Source organism: Camellia sinensis, chromosome 13 (assembly GCF_055761805.1).
Source record: "Camellia sinensis isolate YWXY chromosome 13, ASM5576180v1, whole genome shotgun sequence".
In the NCBI taxonomy this organism is placed as follows: domain Eukaryota; kingdom Viridiplantae; phylum Streptophyta; class Magnoliopsida; order Ericales; family Theaceae; genus Camellia; species Camellia sinensis.
Window position 1 is genome coordinate 68,207,768 of NC_138973.1, and position 14,109 is coordinate 68,221,876.

Here is a 14,109-nt window from a genome sequence, read left to right on the forward strand (position 1 = left end):
CTCGATCAAGCTTGTTTTTCATTTTTATGAAATATTTAAATCGAATTGTTTGTGATCTTTTAAGAAATTTGTTGCATTATAATTGTTGATTACAATGGTTGAGATATTGATAGGCTGTGTCACAATCAAGCAAACGAGTCTTAGGTCTCTTTTGGCAACGCCACTTTTTAATTTAAAAGTCAACAATTTATATTAAAAAGTTAAATTTTTTTTTTCTCTTTATTTTTTTTACACTTTTTTTGTAAAAAATTAAAAAGTTATATTAAATATACTAATTTTTTTATATATAATATTTTAATCAAAAAGTAAAAAGTTATTAAGAGAGTCTGATCCAAACGAGAGCTTAGGCTGTGTATGGTTGTCATATGTCCTCTCAACTTTCGGTGATAGGATTGCTTGTGGAATATTTGCTACTACTTTGCTTTGGAGAAGACACTGCTACACTTTTTTTTTTTTTTTTTTTTTTTTTCACTTTGTATTATGAGCAAAATATTAACTTATTTAAGTTTTACTGTGTAAAACAATCACGCAAGACAATGGTGGTGTTTGGTGTAGCTGTTAAAACAGATTATAGATTATAGCTTAACAGATTATAGATTATGACTTTAATCAGAAGCGGTTAATCTGTTTGGTATAGCTGTTGGATTATAGATTTAAGTTGCTGAGTAGTGTTTGTTAAATAAGCTGTGAAGTAGCTTTTTCAATTAATTTTTATTTTTTATTATTCACTATTTGTCTACATTTTTCATAAAAAATAATAATAATATTTAATAGTCCATTTGAGTCTTTTTCTATTTTTAAAAAAGTAAAAAATAAAAAAATCTAAGAGTATAACCGTGAATTAATATGTCCACAGCAGAAGCTGATAATCAGAAGCAAGGGGTGAGCAGCTTCTCAGAATCAGCTTTTTTGACTTAAAATAAGTTGTTAGAATCAGAAGCTGTTTGAAATAAGTTTAACCAAACAGTCCAAAATAACTTTTTAAAAGCCAGAAGCCATAAGTTGGCTTAAAAAAGCTGCACCAAACACCCCCAATGCTAAGCTACTTGATAGAAACCGAGTATTGCGGATTGTTGATTTTGATCATGTTGAAAGGTTAACAAAATGATGATTTATGATAAATCTCTTTAAAAACCAATTTTATTAGTGTGTGATTTTTCTTGCTAAATTATAATATTGCTAGAATTTGATAAAGCGCTCTCTTTCTCTTGATGAGACAAATAATAGTTCATTTTGTAAAAAATATAGAATATCATTAGAGTAAAATTATCAAATTATAACATTTTTGACACTTTAACAGCTAAGTAGGAGAAATTTCACCCATAGAAATAATTTTTTTATGATCGTACTAATTTGAAAAATAAATCACTTTCTCCCATTTACATTCAAGTGAGATTTCTCCAATTTTTACTCGTAAAATTTTAATACTAAATTCTGCGAATCCAAATTCACAATTATAGTTCAGTTAAGATTTTTAAAAATAATTATAAATAAATGATAAATTTTATGAATATTAATAATTATAATTATAATTTTTTTTATGAATTTATAATAACTTTTTCCTATTATCACTGAGGTTCCATTTGATTAGAAAGAAATAAATGATGGAAAATGAAAATGATAAAGAGTGAAATAAGAAAATAAAAGGAAAGTAAAATATATTTTCTTATATAAATTTGAGTAGGATGAAAATCTTACGAGAAAATAGGAATTCTAATTATAACTAACTACTTTTATAACATATTTTAACTTTTTTTGTATTTTCTTGTAATTTTTATAAGAAACGATAAAATTAGTTACCATGCTATTAAGAATTGTACAAAAAAATTAATTTTCTTGTAACTTCCACTATTTTTATGCTAAACAAACTCAAAACAATATAATTTTTTTCTATTTCTTTCATTTTCTACTATTTTTATCCTAACAAAACTAATGATAATTTCTCCTACATAATAATTTGCAAATGCACAGAGTGTGGTTTATGATGCCGAGTGTTGAAAGCTAATGCTCTGCTTAGACCATCTTCAACGGATCATTAAATTTAAATTTGATAAAAAATGACAGTTTTTATTTCTTCAACGGTTTCATAAAAAAGATATCAAATTAAGAATGGGCCAAAACTTTCACCAAATTGAGGAGTTAGATCAGATTTCACTATTTCACTGTGTGTTTACGTTGAAAATGGATCCCACCAGACAACCGACCAAATATTCTGCTGATTGTCCCACCAGTCGTCCGGTTTATATAGAAAAATGTAGAGCTATAGCCATGTTTTGCCTGCGAATTGGCTTGGCAAGTTGGTTGTTTTTGTGACACTAACAATAAATTCAACATTAATCCATGATAGCAGAGGGAAATTCAGTGCCCAGAAATTTATTTCAACAATCTTTCAGAAATCTTCTTCCTTTCCTCCATCTCTAGCTTTCTTAATCATCACCTCAAAGTCAGCTTCTCTCTCTTCAACTCAGCTTCCAATAAAGTCTCTCTCTTTATCAAAACTCAGAATAAATTTAATCTTGAAGATTTTTTTTGCTGGGTTTTCATTCAATCACGCCTACAATTTCGGCTAAGTCAAATCAAACGGCTCATACACCTTCATCAAAATCAAACCAAACCCAGTTCACTCATTCAAAGACACTCCAATCCAAACACCGCCTTAATTTTAACACAGAAAAAACCTTCACCAAATCCAAACATCACAGCCAAAGAAACCCCACCAGCAGAGCATTCAGAGGAAGTGACCGGCTGGGGGGGCGCGGAATTTTAGTTTCCTTGTCCAGTCAGTTGATTGGCCGGTCGTCCTCCCACACGTCCCCCTGTCTTTTGATGAAAATTACAATTCATCGTTGGAACAGTTGATATCAGATTGATGAATCTATCTTTTTTTTTTTTTAACTCAAATTTAATAAAAAAATTAGTAAATAGTTGAAGATGTTCTTATACCAAACATAAATAAATATTTTAGTAAATTGTGTGTAGTAGTTCGAAAAGAGTAACGCGCTCGTGGACAATGTATTGCCTTTTTATAGAGGTGAGTCAGGTCTAAATCTTAGGGTATGCTTTTTTTACAGAGATTTTGGGTTCGTTTGCTTTGAATTTCCCAAAACTTTTTGGGAAAATTTCTCTACAAATGAGTTTTCAGAAAAACTCAAACCAAACAAATTTTTCCAAATTTTTTTTTCAAAACTTGTAAACCAAACAAGTTTTCTAAACAAATCTCTCTCTCATACACATCAAATCAATCACTTTTTCCAAAACTCTCTCTCAAAATAATTTTCCAAAACATCTTTCCAAAAAAACCAAACCAAACAACTTTTCGTACTTTTTATCTCCCAAACTCATCTCCCAAAATCAAACCAAACAAGCCCTTTGTGTTGGAATTTAATCGGAATTTAAGCTTTTTTGTGACGTGTGACTAGGTTTATTGAGCGCTTCAGTGATGGATCTCTTCTCATGAATTGGATTAAATCTGATCGGTAATCAATTATTTTGAGAAAACCCACAGATATTATAATACTTTTATAAATAAATAAATAAAGGAAAGGAAAAAAAACAAACACATAGCCACACTAAAAGATTAGACAAGTTGTCTTTAATGCCGACGATGCTGGAAATTGGGACTATAAACACACACGTATCATGTACGAACACACACACGCCCCTCATATTTTCCACTACCATGGGGAAGCTACTTTGTTTAGTTTGGATTTTTTTAAAAAAAAATTTAGAAAATTTTATTTTTTTATTTTTTATATTTTATATTTTATATTTTTATTGAATTTTTTAAATATTTTAAAGTATTTTTTTTTTAATTTTTAGATACATCTAACATAAATATATTAAAAAAATATAATTTTCTTGAAAAAAAATCTTTAAAAAATACATTAAATACTAAAAATACAAAAAAATAAAAAATTAATATATTTTTCGTATTTTTGTATATTTATTAATTTTTTAAAATATTTTTTCACAAATATTTTATTTTTTAGATACATCTAAGTAAGGTACATTTAAAAAAATTTAAAATTTTAAAAATATTTACTAAAAATATAAAAAATAAAAAATTCAACTTTTAAGAAATTAAATTCAAAAAATTAAAATATCTTCCAAAACAAAACAACTTTACAACACACATATTTAGTGGGTGTTTGTGAAGTGAGTTTTATGTAGGTTTTTTTAGTTGTAGGATTTTATTGGAGAAAAAAAATTTAATATTTGGGAAGATAGTTGGATTTTTTTTGTGGTTAGATGTGATGTTTGTGAGAAAAAAACTGAAATGATTATGGGGTTGAATGTGATATTTTTTGTTTGAATTTATTTTTTTTGATTTTCCAAAAAGTTTGTCATTTAGTGAAAAAAATAAAAAAAAACCAAACATACAAATTTCCCAAACATTCCAACTTTACAACACACACATAGGAGTGTTTTGAAAAGTTTGTAAAAAATTAACTTTTTAACTTTTTAACTTTTTTGATGACTTTTTTGGATTATTTTGGATAGAAAAATTGACTTTTTTAGTTAAAAAATTTGAAAATCAAAAAATTAACTTTTTAGCATGGTTACCAAAATGCTCCATATTTTATTTTTTCAGAGTCAATCCACCAAACGCACAAAGACAGACAAAAACACAAATTCTCAAAAACAATGGGTGTGTTTGGTTTATATTTGAAGATAAATTTTAAAAAAAATATTTTTAGAGAAAGAGTTTAGATTTTTTTTTAAAATTTGTTTAGTTATATATTTTGAAAATAATTTTAGAGTTTAGGAGTGAGATGATTTGATATTTTATTATAATTGAGCAGATATGTGCGAGAGAGAAAGTAATTGAGAAGGAGAGAAGAGAGAGAAAAAGTGATTGATTGATGTTTAAAAGAGAGAAAATAATTTTGGAAAAAAAATTCAAAAAATTTGAACATTTTTCTCAAAAATTGTATTTTGAGATATAAACCGAACAAGCCCAAAGGCTTCGTTTGGGATGTATGTTGACTTTATGATTTTTTGATTTTTTTAGTCTGGGGCTAAAATGGTCTTGTTTGGAATGAGTTTTTTTGACTTTCGTGAGAAAAAAATATAATGTTTATGATTTGAATATGAGAATTTTTAGTCTGGAGCTAAAAAATTTATTTTATCTTTTTATGGTTAAAACAGTCCCATCCCATGCCGAACCCACATGCCAAATGACTACAAAATATGAATGCTCAAATTGGTTTATGAAATGGGTAATGACAACAATATATGGTATTGTTTATGTAGTGTATGAATTCTTTTTTCGGTTTTGCTTCATACACCCAGTGGGGGTCGCGCCCCCAGTGACGTGGCGCGCCCCCACTAGTCGAAAATCAAAAAAAAAGAAAAAGAAAAAGAAAAACTGTTTTTTTCGGACCAACCCCCAGCTGACACCTCACTGGGTGTCACCCCCAGCTGGGGGTAAAATGCATTTTCCTTCTGTTTTTTTTACATATAACAAATGTTGATTTACATTTTTAAGTAGGTAGGAGGAATGATTGGTTTAATGTGTGTTGTGGTTTCTTATGTAGTGAAAATATTATATAGATAATGTTACATGGTATTTCGAGAGTATCTAACGGTTTTTAATCAAGACGGTAAACATTTGACAATCGGATTGCTTGGTACAACTTATGGAATTGCTTGTAGTTTCAACTTACAACTTATAAGGTATAAATAGTTTAAATAAACTTATTATTGAGAAGTAGGTAGAGAGGTGATTTTACCTTATATTTTGATTATCAATTTTTTGCAAAAAGATATAAACACAACGATTCTGTTATTAAAATTTTATATTTATTGTATTTAATGTATTCCAAATTATAGGTTAGTTTTAAAATTTCAAAACACGGCAATATGGAGATACAATTGTGCAGTTAAGAATACATTTGAGTACAAAGAAAAAATGGTGTGTTTTTTTTTTTTTTTTTTTTTTTTGAGTAAAGAAATAAGAATGTTGAATACTAACAATGTTGCGATGATTATATTATTTTGTTATTTATATAATCTCATGTGTTATTATTATATTGAATAAATTTTATTATTCATATTTTTATCATATGGTGATACACCACATAATATACAAAGTATAAAAATAAAATAAAAATTATAAACATAATTTTTTCATAAAGAAAACTCATTCAAAATGACATGGATATTAATACTGCTAAAATTATGTGCGACGATTAGTTGAAATAAAAGGAGGATAAAGGAGGAACAGGATAAATGGTGACATTTTTCTATACGAAAATTGAGTACAAGATTTATGTTTGTTCATCAATTATCATTATCCATATACAAAGGCCTTACTTGAGGAAGTGGGTTTTTAGTTTAAAAAAAAAAAGAAAAAAAAAAAAAATCATTATAAATTAACGTGAACAATAATACTATAAAAAGTGTTTTTTTTGATAAATCTTCTTTTTAAAAGTTTTATTCCATTCAACCCATATTCTTTTTGATTATTCTATTAGATCCTATTTAAGGTAAGAAGACTAAAATACCTCCAATCTCTCACACCCCTATTAATGTTGATATTTAATGTTAATTGTAATTATGCTTTGGTAGTTCTCATGCATCAAGATGTTGATTGTCATTATGTTTATATTAATTTGAAATGAATTTTTGTCATTGTATTGTCAATTATATGATGTAAATATTTACATCATGTAATTGACATGAATATTCATATTATTATATTCACATTAATTTGCAATGAATTTTTCTCATTGTATTGTCAATTACATGATGTGAATATGCATATTAAAACATACGAATGTGAACGTTCATATCACTACATGTTGTGAATAAGAATGTGTTATCAATTAAAAATTTAACATGTTGTGAACATTCACATCACTACATTAGATAAGAGAATTTTTCGAAAAAGTGTTGTGAACGTTCACATCAGATGAGAAAGAATGTGCACATTATTTTTAATGTGTTATCAATTAAAAATAAGAAAGTTCACATATTGTGAATGTTCACATCATTACATTAGATGAGAGATAATTTTTTGGAAAGGTATTATGAACGTTCACATCAGATGAGAGAGAATGTTCACATTATTTTTAATGTGCTGTCAATTGAAAATATATTCACATCAAATGAGAGCGAATGTTCACATTATTTTTAATGTGTCGTCAATTAAAAATATATTCACATTATATAATAATATAAAATAATAATATCAATGTTATCTAATTTGTGTATGAAATTTCATATGCCTTGGTCTTTTCCATTCTCTCTCCATATTAAATATCAACATTAAATATAAGGGCATAAGAGTATAAGAAAATAATGTAAATAAAAAAAAAGAACTTTATGGAATAAAAGTATAAATACATAGAATTAAGTGGGTTAAAAAATTCCTTTATGGACTTTTTGGGTCAGAACACTTCTAAATGAGATTTATCAATAAAAATTCCTACTACAAATTTAAAAATTTTATTAAAAAATATTAACACGCGATTTAGATTTATTCCATATATATATTTTATAGTACGGGTAATACTATATGCAAGTTATGTCATTTGTGAGTTTGATTATTATAAATGACATAATTTAATACTATGAGAGTCGTAACTAAAAAAATATAAAATTTATAATCAAATATTATATGAGATATAACAAAATAACTCTTATATCATAACCAATATCATAATATATTATAACTAACAATTTAATAAGTTATAATCAAAGAAAAAAATATTGTAACCAATGATGTATATGATACAAAAGAGGGTGTGTACATAGAATTTTGCTTTACAGGACACCTATTTAATTTTCACAACACCCTTTAGGGTGTGTTTGTGTGGACGAACTGAATAAGGAGATATTGAAATCCATTAGATTGTAATTCTGGGATTCATAGTTTTGAGAGTATTTGGTTGGATATGATATGTATTCCATGTTTGTTTAATCATGGATTAGATGTCAAGAAAAGACTATTTGGTCGGATAGAATATGAATCTTATGTTTGTTTGGGATATCATAGAGAAAGATAAATGCTCAATTAACTATTTTACCATTTTCAATTATTTATTAAGTAATAACAATATTAAACATATTTTTAATATTTTAATTATTTTTAGCTAGATTAAATAAAAATTTATTTTATTTTATTTTTTACACAATTAAATAAATTTATTTTTAAAAAATTAAATAAATTAAATAAATAAAATATCAATAAAAATATATGTTATTTTTTAATTAAAATTTTAAATAAATTTATTTTAAAAAATAATAATAATTAAATAATGAAGTTAAATAAAACATCGATTAAAATTTAAAAACAAAATTTTAAAATAAAACTTCAATAAAATATCTATAAAAAATTATTTAAAAAATTAAATACATAAAACATCAATAAAAATTAAATAAAATTATTTTATTTTTAAATTGAGATTTTTAAATTTTATTGAATTTTACTAAATAAAATACATAATTAAATAGTAGAGGGTCAAAATGGTCATTTCACTACCTAATCTCTATATCCCCCCTTGTCCCTCATTTGTGTCTCCCCAATGGGACACAATAATCCAACACATTTGAGATTAATAATCCGAAGGGACTATTAAACAAAATTAAAAAATCAAATAATAAATATAAATTCTATCCTACCCTCTAGTCTTGTCTCACTTTCTAATTTCTCCAAATAAACAACACCTTAATTCAATTGAAGACAGAAATCTTATCCAAATTTGGGTCGGAGACTTAGCCTCCGTTTGGCAAGAGTTAAACGGGACTTTTTTGGTTATTTTAGCCACAAAAGACAAAATAGGCTATTTTAGCCACAAAAAACAAAATATCACATCTAACCCATAATCATTATATTTTTCTCTCACAAAAAAAGTCAAAAAAAGCCAAAAAGCCAAAAAGCCCTTCCCAAACCAAGCTTTTTAGCCCAGGCTAAAATAGCCAAAAAAGCCAAAAAGCCAAAAAGCCAACCCACTTCCCAAACGGAGGCTTATTGAACACGACAGTTGGGTTTCAAACAAACAACACCTTATTCAATTGAAGACAGAAATCTTATCCAAATTTGGGTCCAGAGACTTATTGAACACGACAGTTGGGTTTAATGGTTCATATATATATATATATATATATTTTAAAAATAGTGTAGTTCAAATATTTAGAATTCAAATCGTGATCTTTTCCTTATAATTTAACTTATTAATCTACTAATGAAATTAAAGAGATGTTTGAAATGTTTTAAATAAGTATACCTTTTTATTCTTTTATAAAAAAAACGGAGCTGCTACATAGCTCGAAAGAGGTTTGGCCCGAAATGGCTCGAATCTAAAACGACACCGTTTTGGTGTTTTTTTTTTTTTTTTTTCCTTTCTTTTCTTTGTTTTGAAATTGTTGTGAAAGAGGATGAAGATGATGATAATGAAGAATAAGAAGAAGGTAAAAGAAGGAGTTAGGGACATCAACACCCACCAATCACCAAAAAAAAATAAAATAAAAATAAATTATACACAGATGAACACCAGATTTCATCATCATCAACACTAGATTATCTTCTTCATCTATACACACACATATATATCACCAATTACAAAAAAAAAATTATACACAGATCAACACCAGATTTCATCATTATCAACACACAGATCTGTGTGTATACACAGATCTATACATACACACACATCTATATATATATATATGAGAGAGAGAGAGCCACCAACCCGCCAACCGGCATCGCTATCACCGTCTCCTTCTTCTCTTCCTCTGCCTTCTCTCCTTCTTCTCTGCTCCTCTCTTTCTTGCATCTTCTCTCTTTCTTCTTTGTTTCAGAGAGGGAAGGAAAGAAAACAAGAAAAAATAAATAAATTAGAATACCCAAAACGACGTTGTTTTGGATATTTGAGCCAATTCGGAACAAAAATTTTCGAGCTACCAAGTATTATCCAAAAAAAAAAAGTATAGAAAAATGAAAAAAGTGAGTAAAAAAATAAAGACAAAATGTTAATAAATATTAATTGATTTGATACAAATAAATATATATGCTAAAAAAATTTAGTGGATGTGAAGCAACCACTAAATTATTAAGGAATGAGCCTTAAACACTTTGTGTACGGTTATCCAATGACAATGCAACACGTGTTTAGTTTCATTGAACTTTCGCTTCTGCTAACTGTTTGACCAAACTTGAGGAGAATTTTTTTTTGAGAAAATGGGATCTGGTGATGTTATCTTCATTATTACTACTGTTGAAGCCATCGATACATAGTGTTTTTCCCGGCATCAACTGTTCCCGGCAATGATGACGGTGAAGTAGAGAGCTTCGGGGTTAAAAGCAAGAGGTTGGTTGAAGTTGAGATCTGCCATTTTTAAAGATGGAGTGACAGTGAAGAGTCCACACTTGCCAAAGTTGAAGGTATCAACTTTACGATTAAGTTGACCCATTAAGGATAATTTAAATCGTTCATCTCTGTATAATTGACAATACATTCTCTTCTCTCATCCTTCTTTCATCTACCCTAACACTTGTAAGTTTAGAGTTATTAAAATTGAAGATCTCAATTTTACAAATAAAATTAGTGAGATTGTGAGATTAATTTATACTTATGTTAATGACTTAAACCATTAATTTTATATGATAGGTTGAAAAGAACATAAAAGACAACGTTTAAATAATACCTATAATAATGTGTGTTTAGGCATTGTTTTAAAAAATTAAAGCATAAATACAAAAAATTAAGCCTCCGTTTGGGAAGTGGGTTGGCTTTTTAGTTTTTTAACTTTTTTAGCCTGGGCTATTTTAGCCTGGTTTGGGAAGGGCTTTTTGGCTTTTTTTGTGAGAGAGGTTTGTAATGATTATGCGTTGGATTTGATGTTTTGTTTTTTATGGCTAAAATAGCCTATTTTGTTTTTTTGTGACTATTTTAGCCAAAAAAACCTGACTTTTTTCTTCCCAAACGGAGCCTAAATTGATGATATATGAGCAATCACATGATCAAATCAAATACTATATATTATAACATATAAAAGGCCTATTCTTAAAAACATGAAAACCTTATACATAAAAATGATATAATAATATGATAATAGATGGTAGATCAATTTGATTTTTTGTATTAATAATTTTATCAAGCGAGATTTAGTCAGAATTCATAATAAAACTTTAATACATTAAGAACAAGTATAAAAAAAATTTCTTGAAAAGTCTAACACATACCACTATTATCAAAATATTAAACTTTAAAATAATATAAATTTTGATTTAAATATCGGTTTTTAATAAAAATTAGTATTTTATAATTGTTTTATCAAGATCTATCAAATAAGATCTATGTTGACTATGAAGTTCTTTATAAAAAAAATTATTACCATTGAAATTGATGTAAACAGTAATATGTTACTCTATTTAACAGTAACATGTTATTCTAATAATATTATTGAAGAAAAAAAAATATTTTGTTATATACTTACTTAATTATGCACACTATTTTTAAAAAACTTATGAAACAAAATAAAATTAAGTTGTGATTTTCACTTAACAAGAATCTTGGCTAAATTTTCCTTTTATAAACAGTGCAGATAGGAATGAAAAAAATGAGTCAACATCCCCCCTTAACTTTTTTCCTTGACTTCCTATGTGTGAGGTTATTGGGTCCACTTTTAGGCCCAATTTCTATAATCCGAACCGTTTATATTTGAAGAATTGTTGATTATATCATACTTATAAAAAATCAAATTGATCAGATATCAGAAAGTATGTGTTCGGATCATCGAATTAAAATCTATTTTTTTAAAAATTTAATAAACAGTTTTTCGAACACATACTTTTTGATATCCGATCAACTTAATTTTTTACAAGTATAATATACTTAACAAATCTTAAAATGTGACGGTTCGGATCATTGAAATTAGGTCTAAAAGTGGGTTCAATTACCCAACAAGTAGGAAGTTAAGGAGGATAGGTAAAGAGGTGATCTTGATTAGAAAAGAGGACCCACCTTGGCTGAGTTGTCATCCATTAATTGGCTCCAGAGATTACGGGGAAGCCGTACAAAACTCAATCTCCCTACCAACATCCTATCAAATATGACCAAAAAAAAAAAAAAAACTTACTCGTAAGTAATGATTCATTAGCGTATCCAAACCGTTGGATTCGTCCAATCGTGTACCATGGCCCACTTTTTGCTCACACGTTGACACCTCAACTCCCTTGCAAGTTGGAACACACACTCAACAACTGCTCTTCACACACGCACACCCGACTCCGCCGGCGACGTAGCCACCGGAATACCCATCACAGGCTGACACAAACCCATCTCTGGCGACTGTGTCAGATCACGATTTTGTTGCCTCGTTAAAGAAACAGAGCCCTCCAACTTCACTGCAACATTAACAACCCCATGAGCCCTCGAACCGTCTCTGCTCCGTAGCCGGTAACTCAGGCGGCGAACAGTCCCCGCCGGTGACAACCCATCTAAAATATCGGCCGCCGGAATCTGACACCAACCCAGTTGAGTCTGACCCACCATGACATGTTTGTTGTACAATTGGAGGTATATGAAGGAGTAGTGTCTTTGATGGAAGAAGGTGGAATCAGTGATGGGTATGTGGAACTTGTCACCCCAAGTAGGGTTTATGCCTCCTTGATCATCAATTCTTGTTTTGTACACGTGGCTGAGCTTATCACCGTTGGTGTTGGTGGTGGTTGTGGTTGTGGTGGTGGTGGTGGTGGTGGTGGAGCATGAAAATGGTGGGAGAGTGAGGGTGACAAAGGGTCTGAGACGGCGGGAGAAGAAGAGAGCTGCGGCTGAGGAGGGCGTTTTCTTGAGACCTTCAGCTGATATGACTGTGACCTCCATGGTGAAGTTTTGGGGACTAGTGTTCTTCAACATGATACATCCAACTCTTTTGGATATAAATTGCTGAGTATATAGTATTTATATATATATATATATATATTAGAGGGCGTGGACACTTCATGAGTGTGTTATGAAAAACAATTGAATGTAGAAGGAGAAAAAAAATTTGCAAAATGTTAAAAAGTGTGAAGAGTTCACACCAGTGGAGGGGTGTGTGTGTGTGTGTGTGTGTGTGTGTGTGTGTGTGTGTGAGAAAGAGAGAGAGAGAACCAGTTAAAACAAATTATGACAATTATTAAGTTTGAATAATTAAATTTAAATGGGATTCTTTGACAATTAGATAAATACAGTCACATAAAGACAATTTTAAAATGGAAAAAAAAGAAAAAATGGCAACAAATTTTATCTTCTGAATTGGATATAATTTATATAGCAGACACAGTTAGAGCATCTCCAATGTACTAGGCATATAATACTTGTTAGTTAAAATGCCTAGTGTGATTCACTTTTTTCAATTCCAACGCACTAGGCATATGATTAGGCATTTTGGCTCAACTCATATTCACTAGCTACATGTAGCTAGCCTTCAACGCTAGGCAAAATGTATTCAATCATTAGGATCATTTCCCTCCATCTTTGTTGTTGACGTGGCATTCTATAAAATTAATAGTATTTGGATTAATAGCTAAAATAAAGAGTATGGTTGGAGTAAAAACATAAAACAGTTGATAGGCAAAATAAAATATATACTTTATAGTAATATTTAGATAGATAAAATAGCTACTACCGTTAGAGATGCTCTTAGTCAATGAATTGGACTTATTGATCAAAATTCTTAAAAGATTAATAATTTGAATCTCTTGATCTGCATGTAGATCTTATTTTTCATTCATGTATTTATTGTGATTTTCTCTTTCTTATGTGGAAGTGGATAAGGTGGGAAAGAGACTTCGAGGGAGCTTCAGAGGCTTCACAGTGCAACTTCCTTTGTGGAAATATAGTTGACTCGACAGGGGTGTTTGGAAACTTAGGTTTAGGTTATTTTTTTATTGAAATTCATAAAAAAAATAAATAAAATAAAATAGGTAAAAATAGTTAATAAGACAAAATATCACATTATAATCATTTTATTTTTTCTCTCACAAATATCACATCCAACTAAAAAAAATCTAATATCTTTTTAAATACAAAAATTGTAACCTACTAAAATAGTCAAAACTAAAATAACCTACTAAAATAGCTAACTTCCCCAACACACACTTAAACTCATACAGACAAG

General features: G+C 28.7%; 1 protein-coding gene across 3 annotated transcripts; it reads right to left on the reverse strand.

Annotated features, from left to right (window-relative positions):
- Window positions 1–9,501: 9,501 nt before the first annotated feature.
- LOC114309235 (uncharacterized) lies at window positions 9,502–13,077 on the reverse strand. Of its 3 annotated transcripts, none has more exons than XM_082902420.1 (2): window positions 11,970–13,077; window positions 9,502–9,790 (listed from the first exon to the last, which is right to left on the reverse strand). In XM_082902420.1, exon 1 carries the CDS (start codon window positions 12,861–12,863, stop codon window positions 12,216–12,218), a length of 648 nt encoding a protein of 215 aa, XP_082758546.1. In that variant the 5' UTR covers window positions 12,864–13,077; the 3' UTR covers window positions 9,502–9,790; window positions 11,970–12,215. The 3 variants fall into 3 exon arrangements, with proteins under 3 accessions (XP_082758546.1, XP_082758545.1, XP_082758544.1); XM_082902419.1 differs by having other exon boundaries at window positions 12,085–13,076; XM_082902418.1 differs by having other exon boundaries at window positions 9,502–9,793; window positions 12,085–13,076.
- Between the last annotated feature and the right edge of the window lie 1,032 nt (window positions 13,078–14,109).

Excerpts from the sequence above, each read along its gene's own strand:
- LOC114309235 (XM_082902420.1), bottom strand. The coding sequence starts at position 12,863 with ATGTTGAAGAACACTAGTCCCCAAAACTTCACCATGGAGGTCACAGTC.